The sequence below is a fragment of the Pelodiscus sinensis genome, chromosome 9 (genome assembly GCF_049634645.1).
Source record: "Pelodiscus sinensis isolate JC-2024 chromosome 9, ASM4963464v1, whole genome shotgun sequence".
Classification (NCBI taxonomy): domain Eukaryota; kingdom Metazoa; phylum Chordata; order Testudines; family Trionychidae; genus Pelodiscus; species Pelodiscus sinensis.
The window spans coordinates 43975602-43994623 of NC_134719.1; the positions used below are offsets into that span (position 1 = coordinate 43975602).

General features: G+C 46.4%; 1 protein-coding gene across 5 annotated transcripts in view; it reads left to right on the top strand.

Annotated features, from left to right (window-relative positions):
* GPSM2 (G protein signaling modulator 2) overlaps nt 1-19022 on the top strand; it is a 56528-nt gene that overhangs the window by 25259 nt on the left and 12247 nt on the right. For all 5 annotated transcript variants that reach the window (XM_075936666.1, XM_075936665.1, XM_075936663.1 and 2 more), the window contains 7 exons: nt 826-968; nt 1679-1802; nt 3571-3686; nt 5463-5618; nt 12057-12165; nt 13171-13300; nt 14689-14759. In XM_075936666.1, coding sequence (XP_075792781.1) covers nt 826-968; nt 1679-1802; nt 3571-3686; nt 5463-5618; nt 12057-12165; nt 13171-13300; nt 14689-14759 — 849 coding nt within the window. The remainder of the gene's footprint in view (nt 1-825; nt 969-1678; nt 1803-3570; nt 3687-5462; nt 5619-12056; nt 12166-13170; nt 13301-14688; nt 14760-19022) is intronic.

The following is a 19022-nucleotide window of genomic DNA, read 5'->3' on the forward strand; positions in this document are numbered from 1 at the left end:
TTCAGTTACTGTCAAGCTGGTGGTAATATTTTAGAACAGCTAGAAGATTTAGCTGGTGTTGCCCAGATCTGGGAGTGAGGGGGCTCACTCTCTGACTTCCCCTACCCTTCTCAAGGGCCAGCCCGCAGCAGTGAGGGCTGCACAGGCTGCCTGCCAACTTCTCCTTGGGTTGTGGGTTGAGGCCATGCAGGCCACCCAGTGGCTTCTCCCTGGGGGCAGGCTGGAGTGGTGGGGGCTGTGCTACTGGTCAGTAGCCGCTCCCTGAGGCAGGGTCACTTGCTTGTTCCACTATGATCATTCGTGAATATAACTGTCCCTGCTCTCTCATCCCCCCTTTCCTTTTGATGTGAAACATTCCATACACATCACATTGCGCTGTCACAACCAAACCTGGCCTTGCTTTAAGTTATGATAAGAGGAACCTGCATATCAAATTGAGTGGCCCCAGATGTTACCATTGAGGCAGCATTCTTGAACAAACACTCACAAATGGGCGGACATACTCTCTAAAATATATAATAGATGATTATAGAAATACTAAAATATACTGATGAGCCAGTGGTCTCAAGTAGCTTGTCTCACAACCATTTAAATTATGAAGATAGTTGCAAGTTTGATTACTCCTACTTAGGAAACATTACAAGTAGAAGCACAGGTACAATGCTTTGTTGGGATGCGTTGGGGGTGTAACTCTCCAAAATGATCATACTTTCCCATTAATAGATGAGAAGCTTGGTTTCTCTGTCTGATGGTTTTAATCATTGATACTGTGCAGAGTTGCACAGGATTTCTAAATCTTTCCAACATATTGATACTGTGTTCTAGGTTGGAGAAGCAAGAGCACTTTATAATCTTGGAAATGTGTATCACTCCAAAGGAAAAAATGTAGCCTGTGCTGGGACTCACGATCCAGGGGAGCTTCCAGATGAAGTGAAGGCTGCATTACAAAAAGCTGCCGATTATTATGAGTAAGTAATGATATCAAAATGCTGTGGCTGGAAAGAAAAAAAATCATTGAGACCTTCATTGAGACCTTCCTATACTTTAGTTCAGCGTTGTGAACTAAAGTATAGGATAGCATCAGTTAGTGGTACCAGCAGCAACATGTTGGCATTTGGGATAAGTTGGTAAAACATGAAAGGAGTAAATAATCATACCTGGAGTTTTGTGGGACGTGGCAGCTTTGGTTTCATTTTTGAGATATGCTTCTCGGTAATGCCACATAAGGGCTGTGTATCTCTACCTGTTGTAAGTCGCTGCACCATATTGGGGCCCTCCTATCTGTTCAGGAACCAAACTGAGAGATGAAAAAGTAGGATATGTGCATCAGCAAGTCTGAGTTGATATTTGGCCTTTTTATTTAAGTAACCATTTCCCATTTGATGGAAATGCCATAACTGTCTTCCTGCCACAGGAGAATGGATGTACATTTGAGAGTGGCTAGCAGTTTCTGAGTAAATGATCTTCCCCTTTTCCAAGCACTGAACACACCAGAGTCAGATATCTGCTGGTATCAGGCTGCATTATGCCTATTGCTATTGTCAAGGCCACTAAGTCAACTAGTAAAGGGAAAACAAGCTCTTCACTTGTAGTAATAGGAAAATCGATGATTATATGGCTCATAATTTCTTCTGAACAACCTATTAGGTATCTCTCTTTTTCTCCCCACTCTCGTCAGGGAAAACTTGACAATAGTGACAGAGCTGGGTGATAGAGCAGCCCAGGGACGCGCATATGGAAATCTGGGGAATACACATTACCTTCTGGGCAACTTCAGGAGTGCGGTTATAGCCCATGAACAGGTACAAAGACTGTATTTTTAGAAAATGTTTACTTTAGCAGAACACTTTTCAGCTTCTGATTGATCCTTTACATAAGTATATTGTGTGTCTCTCTAGGCTTTTACATACTAACGTACCATTCTTCATCTCTCTCTATATAAAAAACTTTTCCGGCTGGACAATAGAGTGACATCAGCACGTCACTCCTGTCACTTTGCTCCCAACTCTAAGCCCAGAATGACCTCTTGCCATGCTACCAGCCTTACTGGCTGCAGCCCCTCCGCACACCATCCCAAACCCCCTCACTCACATACCCCCTGCCAACAACCTGCAACCTCTAGCCCCCCTTCACTTAGACCCCTGCTAAGGTTGTCTTTGAGGAATCCCAAGCTCAGCCCATCTCCCAAGTCCCACTCCCTCCCACCCAGCCACGTGCCTTCAAGGCAGGAGAGGAGGCACTTGGTAATACTGACTTGAGCAGCCCAGGTTCCCTTTGCCTGGTACCCCGGGGCACTATGACTCGCTCCAGGGCAATGCCACTGTTGTTCTTGGTGCTCATGGGCTATTGGACCAGCAGGCTCAAGCAGTGCCAGGTGAAAAGTGAGGCATCCTGCATTGTCAGCTGCCTGTCGCATTCTGAGCCCAGTACCAAGCCGCTCCAGTGCAACCCACTGTGGTAGCCCTGCATCTGGTGCCCCAGCAGTTCTGAGTGTGGGTGGGGTAGCTGGGATGGAGTGCCTGCGTCTGCATTGTGGCACCCGGAGACCCCTTTCACTCTATGGTCCCCGGCCCTCTTTCCATCCTCCATGTCCTTAGCCCCTGCTTTGCCCCCTCACAGACTGTTGTCCCCCCTCTCAACGTGACAACTTGCCTGGCACAGGGCGAGGTGCCCCATGGTCCCGGCCACCTGCCACCCCAACCTCTGCTGCACCCCAAATGGCCATACCCTGAGTCCAGTGCCAAGCTGACCTGGTGGAACCTGCTGCCACAGCCTAGCAGCCCCTGAGGCATCACGGGTGGCCCAAAAGCTTTTAGAGCAGCTGCCAACCTGCTGGTGCTATTTCCTTGCTGTTTAGGTTGCCTGTTTGTGTGAGGAGGCAGGGTGTGTGTAGGGAGGGTGGAAGGGGATAGGGTGTATGTGAGGATGAATGAGTGGGATGGTGGGGATATGGGGATGGGCAGTATGGGGGTGAGAAGGAGGAGGGGTTAGGGATGGGAGTAGGAGGATGATGGGCAGTGTGGAAAGGCTTTAGGAAGGATGGTGAGTGCAGGAATGGAGGCAGGGGGGTGGGAGTTTAGGAATGGAGGATGGATGGAAGGGGGGGGTGAGCTGTGGTCCATGGAGATCTGGGCCCCAGCTCTTCTCCCCTCCCCCTAGGGCTCACTGGGTAATCGGGAGAAGAGCCGGGGCTGGTGCGTCCTGGGCCAGGGCTCAGGGTGGCAAAAGAGATGGGGCTGTGGGGTCCGGGAGCAGGGGAGAGCTGGGGCTGGCATGGCCGGGGCTGGGAGGAAGAACTAGGGCAGGCACAGCCTTGGCCTGGCCCACCCTGGTGGCCAGGGAGAGAGCCGGCATTGGCTCTCAGAGAGAGGGGTGCTGGTGAGCATATTGAGCAGCAGGTGCCATCCCCTAGTTGTTAATAGTACCGAAGCAAGCTCTTATACAGTCTTTCAAGAGATGTTAGCTTGAAGAACAATCAGATGTTTATACGAAGCTGTGAAGCCCTGTAAATGTGCTCTTGCAGATAAATTTGTGAAGTGCAGTACATTAGTAAGATTTTGTATTTTTCAGCGTCTCCTAATTGCAAAAGAATTTGGTGATAGAGCTGCTGAAAGAAGAGCATACAGCAATCTTGGAAATGCGTACATATTCCTGAGTGAATTTGAAACAGCTTCTGAATACTACAAGTTAGTTAATTTATTTCTTATATATGAACATATTACCAGTCCTTTTTACATAATTAAATAGGCAAGTTTTTAGCTCTGTTAGTAGTAATAATGCTTAGCACTTGATATATTGTTTTATAACATCCTTACAACGCAATTGGGAGCCAATTAATTATGAACATATAATAGAATTTCTAATTTTCTAGTCATTTGACCGTTCAGCTCTCCCTAAAGTCTGGATGTTAATATATTATGTCTAGCTTTTCTAGTAAGAGGGAATTTTTACAGGGGCATTTTCAAGTGGTGTGGGGCGTCAGCAGGCAGGGAGCCCAGCCTGCCTTGGGGTGCTGCTGGGCTGTTGGCTGGGAGATGCTTAGGTAAGTGCCTCCCAGCCAAAGCTAGCCTCTGGCACCCCAGCCCTTCTCACACCCCAGTTCCCTCTCCCAGATCACCATCCAAATCCTCTGCACCCCCTTGCCCCAGGTCACAACTCCCTCCTAGACCCTGTATCCTCTCCTACACCCCTCCCCCAGGCCGGAATTCTCTCCTGCACCCATACTCCCTCCCTGACTCTCCCCCCCCCCCACAATCCTCTGAACCAGGTCACAGCAGCCTCCTTCAGACAAACTCCCTCTCAGACCTCACACTGTCTCCTGCACCCCAGTCCTTTACCCCATGCACCCTTCTGCACCATGCTAGACCCTGCAAGGCCATTTCTCAGGCCAGTCAAAGACCAAGGACTGATAGCTTCCCCTTGCTTAAATACTCTTCTCCAGGTTGTGAATGTTTTGTTTTGCATCCCTCCCCTTCCCAGAAATTTACCATTTTCAGGATGGGTCCCAGTACTAGGTGGTGTGATCACATATCTCTCCAGACTGACTATCTTCTGGATTTAAAGGAGAAACAAAGCTTTTTACAAGCCAAGTTGTTTACTAAGTCATTGGGCTTCCCAGGCACTGGAAATGGCTCTCATTAGCACATTTAAAATGATATTCACATTTTATATTTCCAACTTGACATACAAGAATGATTCATGCACTAAAATTGTGTGTGTGTGAGAGAGAAAGCGAGAGCGAGAGCGAGAGCATCAGATCCAGCAGGCTGTAATATTAAAACTGATAGGTTTACATGAGTGATTTTGTCTAAAGAATATTCAAATTATGCATATTTACATTCATAAGCCAGTTTTCATAAAGCATGAGGTGAGGATCATCACAAGGTATGTGGGCTATATACGTGTTCAGATTTCAGCTGTGAAGCCCAGAACTGGGCATGTTTTCAACTGAGCTGAACATTGGTCAGACAGTTAACTGAGTCAGCCATTAAGTCAATCCCTGTTGAGCATTAGGGACTTACTTCCATATCGAGGCAGCATCTTAACACTACCTACTCCTATTGATTAAGCATTTGCTGTGCTGTTATCTTCAAAAGTTGGCACCAGACTTTGTATCAACTGCACTCTGGATTTGTTTTATATAGTGACAAAAATCAGCATAAATAATGCAATAGTGAAGCAGCTAAAATTAGAATAGGTAGGTTAAAGGCCCATCCTTCTCTCATTGAAATCAATGGGATTTTTTTTTCCATTCTAAGGTTAGAGGTAAATGGGAAGGGAAATTTTAATTCTCTTGTGGAATGATTATTAGCAGCTAATTTGCAAATTAAAGATTTGATTTTACCATTTTAATCATGCAATTGTATTGATTTCAGTTGGGTTGCACAGGTATCAGTTAAGAACATAATTTTTATTGTAGTGATTTTGTGATCCTTTTTTTTTTTTTTTTTTTTTTTTTTAAGGAAGACACTACAACTGGCTCGACAGCTTAAAGACAGAGCTGTGGAAGCACAGGCTTGTTACAGTCTTGGAAATACATACACTTTGCTCCAAGACTATGAGAAAGCAATTGACTTTCATCTAAGGCACCTTACCATTGCTCAGGAACTGAATGATAGGTGAGTTCTTTGGAGCCAATATTTATATTTAACTTAAAGGGATAATAGCATTGGACCTTGGTCTTCTGTAATTGTTCTATATATGGAACTTGAATTGAAGTCAATATGAGTTCCCAGCATGGATTGGCTATAGGATTACATCTTTAATAGGAAAAAGTGGTAATCTTAAAGCTATCACATGAATGAATCCTGAGATGAAATGTAGACTTGGTAAAGTTGTATTTGAGATGAATAGTAACCTGTAACTTATGAATTCACTGATACTGCTAGACTGGCTTTGTCCTGTGTCAGTTTTTTGTTAAGATTTGTTAATTGTTAAGATTAAAAGCTGTTGCATCTTTAATTTGAAATTAATAATTACTATAATTTTGAAGCCTTCTCATACCCACAGATACACTTTTTTGGTGCCTCCACTGGGGAGGAATTAAGTGGAAAGAACAGGACAAGTCCATTAAAATGTTTTAAAATAGTTTTTAAATGTAGATAATGTTAAGTCCTGTATTTCAATATTCAGGGTAACTAAAATTGCTTAATTATTGAATATTATGCTTATTGATTTATAGAGAAACCCATTCTTAATAATTGCCTAAGGGAATGAAATGCAAGAAAAAATGTTTATGAACTGGTTTACAAAATGTGATCCCTATGCATTTGTAAACTCTTAGGGCATGTCTTCACTACGAGAGTTAGATCTAATATGGTCTATTTCCTACCACCCGATTTATGTGAAGTTGAAAGTCCATGTCCTCACTGTGGGGAAGAATCGAATGTAGTCCAAAGTAGTGAATCCCCAATAGGGACACTACTGTTGTCTCAGAGAACAAGGCTTTGTACTCTGGGCTATGCTCATGGTGTCTGCTTGGTCCAAAACTCTGCAGCAGGTTACCAGGGGTTCATGTCACCAGTGTCCCAGAATGCACTTGCTCCACCCTTTGCATGATATCACCAGGAGGCAGTCCGCTCATGCCTTTTTGTGCCCTGGTTGCCCATTTGGAGGCCATAGCTGTGCGAGGATAGAGCCCGGTGTGCAGGAAAGCATTGCCATGCTCGTGTGTTGTGGGGTGCTTTGACACTGTGCTTGGAGAGTGCATGCATGTTGCTCCACCAGGTAGAGGATGAGGATGAAGCTCAGTATGGCATGGTAGCACTCCTCAGGGAAGGCCTGGCACTTATGCCAGTATTTCCCAAATGGTGCTGCGCGAAGTGAAAGTAAGGGTTCCGTGAGAACCTGATCACTCCTTCCTCATCTTAAAGAGACAGAGAGGAGCCGCAAAGATGCCGGCTCCTTCTCTAGTTCCCCACTGGCTTTCAAACACCTTCCCTCCCCCATTTTTTTTTCTTTTTGCTCAACAACTTTTCCTGTGCGCCCTCTGCCCCTTTTTGCTCGACAAATTTTCTCCCTGGCTGTAGGGGTTCATTGAAATTCTTCTCCCTTTAAAAGGGTTCTGTGGCCAAATAAAATTGGGAAACACTGCTCTGGATACATTGCAGTGCTGATTCTGGTGCTGAGAGACGGGCTCAGACTGGTGGGGACCATATTGTGGTACAGACAGTGACAATCAGCAGTGGCTGCAGAACTTGCAAATGCAGAAGGCCACATTTCTGGAATGGTGCAAATGGCTTTCCCCTGCCCGGAGGCACCAGAATCCCTGAATGAGACCCTCTCTGAGCATGGAGGAACATGTGGCAGTAGTCCTATTGAAGCTTGCTGTGCCAGACAGCTATTGGTCAGTCGGGATGCAGTTCAGGGTGGGGAAATGTACATCAGGGCTGTTGTCATAGAAATAGCCAATGCCATCAATAACATTCTGCTACAGTGGATTATGACTCTGGGAAATGTGGAGACCATAGTGGATGGCTTTTCTGGGATGGGCTTCCCTTATTGTAGTGGTGCCATAGATGGAACACACGTCCCTATCTTGACCCCCGAATACTTTGCCAGAGTATAGGCAGTCCCCGAGTTACGCGGATCCGACTTATGTCGGATCCGCAGTTACAAACGAGGCCCGTCTCCCTGGTCTCCAGCAGACCAGGGAGAGGAAGCAAAGCGGCGGAGCACACGGGCAGTGGACAGCCCAGATGCGTCTGGGCTGTCCGCTGCCCGCGTGCTCCGCCGCTTTGCTCTACTTTGTTCCCCGTCCCCCTGGTCTACAGACCAGGGGGACGGGGAGCAAAGCGGAGCAAAGCCGCGTGTTCCGGGCAAAGCCCGCGTGTTCCGCCACTTTGCTCCCCATCCTCCTGGTCTGCAGACCAGGGGGACAGGGAGCAAAACAGAGCAAAGCAGCGGAGCCCGAGGGCAGCAGGACAGCCACGGCGCATCTGGGCTGTCCCGCTGCCCCCGTGCTCTGCGGCTTTGCTCCGGACGCCTGTGGTACAGCAGCTGGGGCGCTGCCGGTTGGTCCCGTAGCGCCGCTCTGGGCGCTACGGGACCAACCTGGCAGCACCCCAGCTGCTCTGTCCCAGGCATCCTGATTCAGTCACTGCTGGTCAGTTTCAGCAGCGGCTGAAACAGGACGCCTGGGGCAGAGCAGCTTGGGTGCTGCTGGGTTGGTCCAGTAGCGCCGAGGAGCGGCGGCGCTACTGGACCAACCCAGCAGCACCCCAGCTGCTCTGCCCCAGGCTTTCCCAAGTCAGCTGCTGCTGAAACTGACCAGTGGCTGACTACAGGAAGCCCCTACCCCGGTCTTCCTGGAATCAGCCGCTGATCAGTTTCAGCAGCAGCTGACTTGGGGATGCCTGGGGTTCTTAAGTTGACTCTGTATGTAAGTCGGAACTGGCGTCCAGATTCAGCCGCTGTTGAAACTGATCAGTTTCAGCAGCGGCTGAATCTGGACGCCAGTTCCGACTTACATACAGATTCAACTTAAGAACAAACCTACAGTCCCTATCTTTTACGTAACATGGGGACTGCCTGTATATCAACCGCAAAGGGTACTTCTCCATGGTGCTGCAGGCGCTGGTGAATGTCAAGAGCCATTTCAGCAACATCAGTGTGGGATGCTTGAGAAAGGTGTGTGATGCATGCATCTTTTGGAACTCCTGACTCTTCTGGAAGATGTATGCTGGAACATTTTTCCTTGACTGGACAATCAGTGTTCGAGAGGTAGACGTGCTAATAGTGATTCTTGGTGACCCAGTCTCCCCCTTGCTCCTATGGCTCATGAAGTCCTATACGGGCAGCCTAGACCCTGGCAAGGAGGAGTTCAATAACAGGCTGGTGGTGGAATATGCCTTTGGACATTTATAGGAGAGGTTCAGGAGTTCCTGACTCATCTGGACCTCAGTGAATACAACATTCCCTTTGTGGTGGTACGTGTTGTGTGCTCCATAACCCATGCAAGAGCAAGAGGGAAACTTATCTGGCAGGATGAGGCGATGAGGCACTGAGACAGAGCAGCTAGCTAGAGCAGTGGTCCCCAACCTTTCGTGGCTGCCGTGCGCCCGGGGGTGGGGGCCGCCCGGGGGCAGGGGCTGCCCATGTGCCCTGAGCCCAAGGCCGGCACCGCGCATGTGCCGCGCGTCCGGGGCCAGCACCGCGCATGTGCTGCACGCCAGGGGTGGGGCCAGCCCAGATGTTTCGGCGGGTGCACATAAATGCTCCGGTGGGCGCCATGGCGCCTGCGGGCACCGCATTGGGGACCACTGAGCTAGAGAGTTTGAGCAGCTGGACACCAGCACAGTCAGTAGAGCAAAACAAGGGGAAATGTGAATCCAAGAGGCCTTCATGGACAGTTTTATGCAAAGCCTCTTTTAAGAGTCTACCATGTTGCTCTCCACAAGTTGCCCCTGCATTCCCTGTAGTTCCCTATAATCCTCCACCACACATCTGTGGTTCAACCAATGAAGAGACTGTTCAGTGAACATGAGTTTTTATTGGGGGGGAAAACAATAGGGAAGCGGAAGAACTGGGAACCGGAAGGGGGGGGGGGAAGGGGAGGAGGGGAATTTGGGAACATGACTGGGACTGCCTTCTGCTTCCCAAGGGCCTGGAGGGTCCAACGACCCTAGAGTCTCCCCCTCCCCCCTATGTCCTGGGGATTTAGCAGCCCTTCGGGATTCTGAGGGTGGAAGCTACAGGATTGGTGGAGGAGGGACTGTGGGAGTGTCATCAGGATGGTCAGGGTTCTGGCCTCTTGAGGGCAAGACACCACATGCTCCATCACAGCGGTAAGGGAGGTGAACATAGTTTCATGATGTCTTGCTTGCTGCTCCCTGGTGGCTGTCTTGCAGAGCAGCAGCAAAATCCAGGCCTGGATCTCTGCCACAAAGGTGTGCATGTAGTCCATTTGCTCCTGGAACATGTCCTCCCTCGTGCTTTTGTGCCTGTGGATGTGAGCCAGACAGGCAGATGCTGGAAGAGGTAGAGGACACACTGAGCTGGGTGCTGTCCCAGCTGCAAAGAAATATTACAAGGGCAAACTTTATAGCAGATATATTGTGGTAAGCCTACCCCTAATTTGCTAGCCTACACCAAAAGTCTCTGTAAAGACAAAGGAGATGTGTTCTGTGCAAGGCCAAATGTTTGCTTTAAAGTGGGCACTTTACAGCAGGTGCTCAGACTTCTCAGGGAAGCACTGGGAAACACTAGTTCCGGAGGGAATTAGTCATGGAAAGGAGCCAGCCAGGGTTGGAGCCTAAAAGTGGGAGAGGGGTGCCAGTAGAGGGCGGCTTCCCACTGTGTCCGGCACATGTGGCTTCCCAGGACAGTACTACTTTCCCAGACAGGACAGGAGCTTGCGGAAGGGGATAGGGTGGGTTGCCGCCGTGTCCAGGATATGCCAGGTCTGTCACACGTGGACTCTTAGGAAACACTGGTTTCTTTCCTGCCGGGGTGTGTGTGTGTGTGAGAAATGTATGTCTGGCACATGCAGCCTCCCGGGGAGAGTGCTAATAGGTTCTCCTCTTCCCTGCAGGTTGCCATGTGAGGTATCAATCCTCTCCAAATCACATCACATGATTGGGAGTGTATGCTGACTCAGTGTGACCATAAACATGGGTCTTATGCTGAACCGCTTTGTGGGTTCAGTAATGCTAGACCACTTACTGGTGGCTTGGTGCGGGAAGGTGTCCTACTGCAGAGGACAGCATAATGCTGGCCTCCCCCTGCAAACACATAAACAAGCTGTCCCAGGTTCCCTGCGCTGTATAGGCACAGACTATGTTGCACCTTACACCCAATTGCTTTAAATTGCTTGTAGTTAAACACATTTTTTGAACTCACCGGAAGTGCCTTCTCCAGGTTCAATGTTGGACTGGGAGACATCCGGGGGACAGGGAGGATGGGAATGAAGAACTCCATCATCATGAAGAACTCCTGGCTCTTGGGGATTGCCATCTGGCTACTATCCTCCTCCTCCTCCATCCCAGTGTATCTTGGCTGAACTCCATGATCACGCTGGGGACACTGGCTGGGCTACCTCCTAAATGGCATCCAGCTGGCCAGAGAAGTAGAACATGTGAGGGGCTGCACCACACCATTTGCTTTCCTCTTTTACCTTGTGGTAGAACTGGTGCAGCTCCTTGATCTTGACTTAGCACTGCTGAATGTCCCTGGAATAGCATTTAGCCCCATGCAGCTTGAGATCCTGCTGTACATCTCAGCATTCCTCCTGCTGGTTTGGAGCTCATTGAAGATCGCTTCATTTCCCCACACCTTGATGAAGTCCAAGACTTCCTGAACATTCTTCTGTGCCCCTGGGGACTGGAGCCCTTGGGAGCAGAAATTGTCGAAGTCATTGCACTGTTGTTGGGATTACTCGACACCATCTCCACATGTGCTGTAACACCGTCACGTGGGACAGGCCCTTCTACTGTTCCTGGGGCTTTCTGAGCTCAGTGGGAAAACAGCAGAAGTGCAAGTTCTGGCCAGAGCAGACGGAGTGGAAAGCTGTGGGAGACCTCCCAGGGGCCAATAGCGTTGAATTTCCAGCAACGCTGCATCTACATGAGCATAAATTTTGACAATGTAAGGTTGGGAATAGTATTAGTCCACGTGAAAAGCACTTCTGTTGTCCTTAAGATTGACGTGACAGCCTTGGTAGTGTGGAGGCATCACTTAAAAATCATTCTGATGCAGGTAAAGTCGATCTGAACCCCCTAGTGGAGACCAGGCCTTAGATCCTTTGTATCATTATCAACATCTTGTCATTTGAGGCATAATATTCACAAGACTGAAGGAGTGATTTGTCGGTTCTATAAGGTAAAAATCAAAGACCTCACCTTCACAAAATTCCTCACTTAAGTAATAAGTGTTTAAAATGAATGCTAAATGGATTGTTTAAATCTTTGGTTAAATATCTTTTAGTAGTGACTACAATATATTTAATATTTGAGTGCTGGAAACAGGAGTTTTCCTATGCTTATTGGGCCCAGAAGTTACAGTATGAAATCCTGACTACCTACGGTACAAATGAATATTTGTTTAAATTATGTTAACAGAATTGGTGAAGGAAGAGCATGCTGGAGTTTAGGAAATGCATACACAGCATTAGGAAATCATGACCAAGCTATGCACTTTGCAGAAAAGCACTTAGAAATTTCAAGAGAGGTATGACTTGCACATTCTTATGTCTTGGTTAGTAGCTTTTTCACTTGAATCTTTTTCTAATGTCGAATTCTTTTTGGTAGAAGCAAATTAAAAATCTGTATCAAAGTAGTATAATCTGGGAAAGTTTAGTTGATTGTATGTTTACAGTGGCTTCAGTAAATCTCTGCGAAGAGGAAATGTTGGGATGAAACATTGTGGCTCTGCATGTTTATGTCTAATGCATTAGTAAAAGGATTCAGAAACAGTTCTTTCTGTATGGAAATATCACGACTATAGTGCCATAGAAACACAAAGTAATTGTGTAATGTTCTTGGAAAGCAAAATGTACAACATTCTTAGATTTTTCTTAAATATTAACAAAAATTCTCAAAAAGAGCAACATATAAGTGGACACGTCTCCATTTACCGAAGGATTGATGCTCTGGCAATCGATCTTCCTGAGCTGGATTTAGAGGGTCTAGTGAAGATCTGCTAAATCAAACGTTGAAGGTGCCACCCATTGGCCGCAGTACTACTCATCATGAGGAGTAAAGGAAGTCACTGGGGGTGTTTCTCCCATAGACCTCCCGCTGTGGAGTCAGTGCCACGCTTGGCTTAACGTACTCGACCCCAGCTACATTATTTACATAGCTGGAGTTGCATACCGTAAGTCAACCTGCTGAGTATATGGTAGACCTGCCCTGATTCTTCTTTTTCTGTTTTCTGTCACCTTGTGAAATGCTGTTCACTTTCTCTGGTACACCAGTCAACTTTCCCTAGTTATTTACCAGATTTGAAGATGTTAAAAACTTTAAATCCATAAGAAATGTGTTCTCATTCTGCAATTGTTGACGCGGGTGATAGAGACCTGAGCCCACAATTGCAGAATGAGGTTAAAAAAAACACGTGCATGGTCTCTCTTTTTCTCGGTGTGTGTGATTTTGATTCATGCGAGAGATCACACAATTACATTTTAGAAATTTGAAGAATAGCTAATTAAATATATTCAAATGCACTTGATTTCAGGTAGGAGATAGAAGTGGAGAATTAACCGCTAGACTTAACTTATCAGATCTTCAAATGGTGCTTGGTCTAAGCTACAGCATAAACAACTCCATGATATCAGAAATCCATGCTGTAGATAACAGTTTGGATGGTAAGTGCTTCCTTCCAGCATATTTCTTAACTCAAGTAAAAGAAAAATGATTGCTCCTTTATTGTGTACAGAGGCTTTTACTTTTGTGTTTCTTACTCTTCTGCCCCATTATCCCCTTCACTTTCCCAAATCTGTTCTTTTTTTTTGATAAAGGGATCTTTTTATATTTCGAAGAGCTGCATCCTAGTATTGGGCAGTTCTTCAACACATGCTGTCCCTCTTCTCTCGTCACAGGAGGAATAGTCTAAATCTGAATGTTCCCCAATCAATTCATTTAAGGAGAGAAAAGAGGCTGATGTTCCAATACAGATCCTCCAAAAATGTATGTCCTCTAAGAAAGAGGAAAGATGAGGACCTGACTTTTTTCCAGATTAGAGGAAAAAATGCTTAAGCCAATCTCATGGAAAAAAAGTCATGTTTGTATGCATCTTGAAAGAGCTAGAAAAGATGCAAAGTTCAATTTTTGCTTTATAGTCTATTATTTATATTTTGTCCCTGTGGCTTTTTAAAAAAAATGAGGCCAAATATGTAACAGCTATTTTTTAAGGAATAATCTGAGATAAGACTGATTTTATGCAGCAGATAATAGGCTTTTCCCTGCCCCTTCTCTCCATAGCTTTTTTTCCTAGCATTTGGGAAATTGTGGGATCTTCTGATGTCACTTTTTCCTGAGCTCCATAATCAAACACTTTTCTCCCTTCCCTCATCCACATTTGTGTAGCTTCTTCAAAACTTAGCTGAAATCTGTGACTCTGTAGCGTAATTTCAGTTATATTTAGTGTCTGGGGTATTTTGATGCCAGAGCATAGCATTCCTGTATCAAATAATCTTACTGCAAGGAGACAGTCTATATTTGTATATACAGATTGAAGCTCTCTGAACTGGGACTCTGGTATAGTCTCAGTGGAGGACTGGTGGTTGGAGTCCTGTGGGCTGGCAGAGTAATGTGCTGCTGGTGGGGCTAAGAGCCCAGCATGCAGTTGTGGGGCTGCCCAGCATGGCTGGCAGGGCAGTGGCCCTGGTGGCAGAGGAGGAGCCAACAGGGAGAGGCAGAGGCAGAGGGGGCCAGAAATGACCTCTCCTCATCCAGCAAAATCCCTCATCTGGGACTGGTCAGGTGCTGAGGATATTGGACTTTGGAGGTTCAACCTGTTGTTTGGGTTTTAAGAAAATGAGTCTTAAATTCTAAAGTCCAAAACCAAGTGTTTTCAGCCTGGGTACTCTACAGATGTTTATTCCCTGCTGATTTTTTTAACTACATCATTTTGGAACTTAGAATGACAGTATCTTAGTTTGGATGGTATATACCACAATATAACTGAAATGTACAAAAACTTCCTTTTCATAGGCAACTAACTTATTTAGATTTATTTCATCCCTTCCCAAAGGTGCAAGACCGCGGGTAGGACGCCGTCACAGTATGGAAAACATGGAACTTATGAAATTAACACCTGAAAAGGTTGGCACTTGCTTTCTTTTCTTTCTGTTCTGTGTAGTAGAATTGCAGTAATGTTTCATAGCTGTCAGTGCTCCAGTGCTATGAAATGACTAACATGGGTCATTCCAAATAAATTCTTTATTCAAATGCAAGGAGCATAGGTTTTAGGCTAAGGTAACAGCTTTAAAATTGTCAGTAAAATCTTGATGAGTGAAAGGAAATGTCAAGAAGATATTAATCTTGAGAAGTCATACACAAGTTCAATAACTAGCTTTGGCAAAGAGTATCCATGTTCAGAAACAATGGTAGCAAAGTTAATCGTAAGTAATAGTTTACTGGAGGATGTTTTTCTCAGGGATGTGGGAGGAAAGAATTTATTTTCTGTAGTACATGTCAGAAGTGTGTAGAACATAAGAACGGCCATACTAGGTCTGATCAAAGGTCCATCCAGCTCAGTATCCTGTCTGCCAACAGTGGCCATTGCCAAGTGTCCCAGAGGGAGTGAACTGAACAGGTAATAATCAAGCTATCTCTCTCCTGCCATCCCTCTCCACCCTCTCACAAACAGAGGATAGGGACACCATTCCTTACCCATCTTGGCTAATAGCCATTAATGGACTTAACCTCCATTATCATATCTAGTTCTCTTTTAAACCCTGTTTTAGTCCTAGTCTTCACAACGTCCTCAGGCAAGGAGTTCCACAGGTTGACTGTGCTCTGTGTGAAGAACTTCCTTTTATTTGTTTAAAAACCTGCTGCCCCTTAATTTCATTTGGTGGCCCCTAGTTCTTATATTATGGGAACAAGTGAATAACTTTTCCTTATTAACTTTCTCCACATCACTCATGATTTTATACACCTCTATCATATCCCCCTTTAGTCTCCTCTTTTCCAAGCTGAAAAGTCCTAGTCTCTTTAATCTCTCCTCATATGGGACCCATTCCAAACCCCAAAAGTTGCCCTTCTCTGAACCTTTTCTAATGCCAGTATATCATTTTTGAGGTGAGGAGACCACATCTGTATGCAATATTCAAGATGTGGGCGTACCATGGATTTATATAAGGGCAATAAGGTATTCTCCATCTTATTCTCTATCCCTTTTCTTAATGATTCCTAACATCCCGTTTGCTTTTTTGACTGCTGCAGCACACTGCATGGATGTCTTCAGAGACCTATGCACGATGACTCCAAGTTCTTTCTTTCATGGAGCTAGCATCTGAGTCCCCCTACGCCATCTTCTATAACAGGGCTACTCAATTGTGGAATCCCTGGAGGCCACAATGATACTCACAGCACTCACTTAAGTGTGTTACATATATATGCAAATATATATGCAAATAGCTTCCTTCACACTGCGCTCCTGGCACCACCTCCCTGGGGGCTAGAAACACTGACCGCCTGTACCCTTCTGATCCCACCAGCCCATCTGCTTGCGTCTTTCAGTGCTCACCCAGCCTGGGAGATGCTTCACCATTGTGAAGTGTGTTCCCGGTGAAGGCCATGTTCAAAGGATCCCACCTGTAGGCTGCGTGTTGAGCCCTGCGTAAACCCAAACCGTCCCTGGGTCGCAAACAAACAGGCCACGTGTTGAGTAGCCCTATTCTATAAGGACAAGGTAGTCTCTCAGTTTTATATAAATCAGGACATATTCCTGCTTGTGTTATTTCCTAAATGGCATGCTAATGAGAGAACACATGCCTACATTCTCCCAGTGTTAGGCATCTCCTGGCCTCCTTCATCAAATGCGCAGTCATTCAGAAAATCTCCGCAGCTCTTTGTTGCTATTGCTGAGAGGAGGAAGGGACTTTCCATCTCTTCCTAGCACATCTCATCCTGGGCCACGTTGTGTGTCAGAACGTACTATGACCTGATTAAGACTTGGGACTTGGCATTGATGGCACACGCTACAAAAACTCAGGCTTCATCGGCTGCATTTCTCAAGTGGTCCTTATTCAAGACACATGCAAGGCAGCAAAATGATCTTCCATCCATACTTTCACATCACATTATGCAATTACCCAACAGGCTAGAGATAATGCAACATTTGGCAGGGCAATATTGCAATCTGCAGTTTGGTTAACTCTGATTCCTCCTCCAAGGCTACTGGTTGGGTGTCACCTAATTGCATTACATGAGCAAAAACTCAAAAAAGGAAAAAGTGTTCTTTACCTTCATCATAACTGTTGTTCTTTAAGACGTGCTGCTCATGTCTGTTTTTTAAATCCCACCCACTTCTCTGTCAGAATATCCCGACAAATGGAACTGTATACACTGCCATGAAAACACCACTCCAGAGGACATCACAGCCAACCCGACGTGTGCCACTAAGGGAAAACCTTCTGACAATTGTTCATGAGTCATGCACTCCCCTAACTGGAATAAACATGAGCAGCATGTCTCAAACAACAGTTACGAAAGGAATAGGCAATAATTTTTGATGAAGGGGGCACTCCAAGATTTTGGGGGGTTGTCAAAGGGCTGCACTTTTTATGGAGGGTTGTGGGGGTTGAGACTAAAGTTGGGTGCAGAAGGGCTCTTTGGGTAGGGGTCTGGGATGCAGGAGAGGATGTGTGGTCTGAGGGAGTTTGGGTGAAGGAAGGGATTGTGATCTTGGGCAGGGGATTGGGGTGCAGGGTCCAGGAAAGGGTCTGGGTGCAGGAGAGGATTTTGGCCCGGGGGAGGGCTATAAGGGGGTGCAGGGCATGGGAGTTTTGACCTGAGGGAGGGTGGATTCAGAAAGTTGGAGTGGTGATCAGGAGAAAGAGAGGTTGGTGACCTAGGGTAGGGAGTTGGGATGTAGGAGGAGGTGAGCTGCCAGAGGCAGGCTCTATCTGGGAGGTGCTTACTTTGGCGGCTCCCGGCCAGCAGTCTTGCAGGACCCCAATGCAGGCTGCCTGTCTGCTTCCTGCAGCTCCAGGTTGCTCATAATGGCTGGCTGCTACCTGTGGCTTTTTGCTCTGGGGACCAGAAATCAGCCAATAGGAACTGAGAAATTGGGCTGGGCCTCTGCTCTGGCGTAGAGAGTCCAGCCAGCCACTTAGTGGAGTGGGACTGCTGTGTGCCTGAGGATCTTGACAGTGCAGCTCACGAGTTGGACCTTATGGCTTGGTGGGCTGGATTCAGCCTGTGGGCATCTTGCCAATCTCTTGAGTAACAAGAAGGTAAGTAACAGGTTTTTCCAAAGTGCCTTTATAATATGCCAAAACTCCGTAACAAAGGACTCCCTTCAAAATATTACTTTTAGAAACTCAAGAAAAGTTTAGTTGAGGAATAAAACTCCAAAAGTCATAATGAGGCAAGGGGGGAAACCCAGTGTAGGAGCTTGCTCTTAGGAACTTAAGGTCTAAATCAGGATCTAAAAGACATCAAGATATGGCTACAAATAAGGTGTTGGTGCCACGCAATAAGTGGCTTTTTCAGAACGAGAATATTTGTTTAGTCTTTATAAGCTTCTAGTGTAGCTGTACATAACTATGTCAAGAGGGCAAAATACTGGTACACTAATCTCTCAAATTGGAATTTGATTTATAGCATTAACTGAACTTACTAACTGAACTGTTTTCAGAGCCATGCTGCTGCTGTTGTCAAGCATGTTTGCAACAAGGGAGAAGTCAGATTTTTAAATTCAGCATGCAGCTTCCCAATGAAATAACTCTTGAGTCTCCTGTTATAAACATTCAAAAGTCTTTTGGAGCAGTGGTTCCCAACCTTTTTAATATCCGGGACGGGCAAACCCATTCACAAACTTTCAGCGGATCAGTGTAATTTTACTTGCGTATCTGCATATTTATTATGCAAATAATGAATAGTCAGATATGAAAATAAAATGTTACCTGTTCGCAATATAAAAAACCCTGGCCCCCAGAGCCAACCCTAACACCTAGAGCCCCTCACCCTTCCACTACCTCCCAGTTCTAGCCACTGACTCCAGAGTTCCCTGCACCCTACTCCCCTAGTGCCAGCCTCTTGTTTCCAGAGCCCTACTGCACCCAATACCCCCAGATTCTCTGTTGGCCCCCCCATCCCTAATATTAGCCAGACCAGATACCCTGAGTCTTGAGTCCACCCAGATGCGTGCCCCATCGCAAGTTGGGGGCGTCTGTAAAAGTCAGGATGGGCGTGAAATGGAGCTCCGTAGCATGCAGGGAGAGGGTACAGCCACCAGTGAAGAACTTCTATCACTGACGGGGGTGGGACAGTTAACACACTGTCCAGATGGTGGCGAGACAGCTTGTACAGGCTAGCCAGTCTCATCTGCAGGAGATGGAGCTGAAGTCTGGCAAA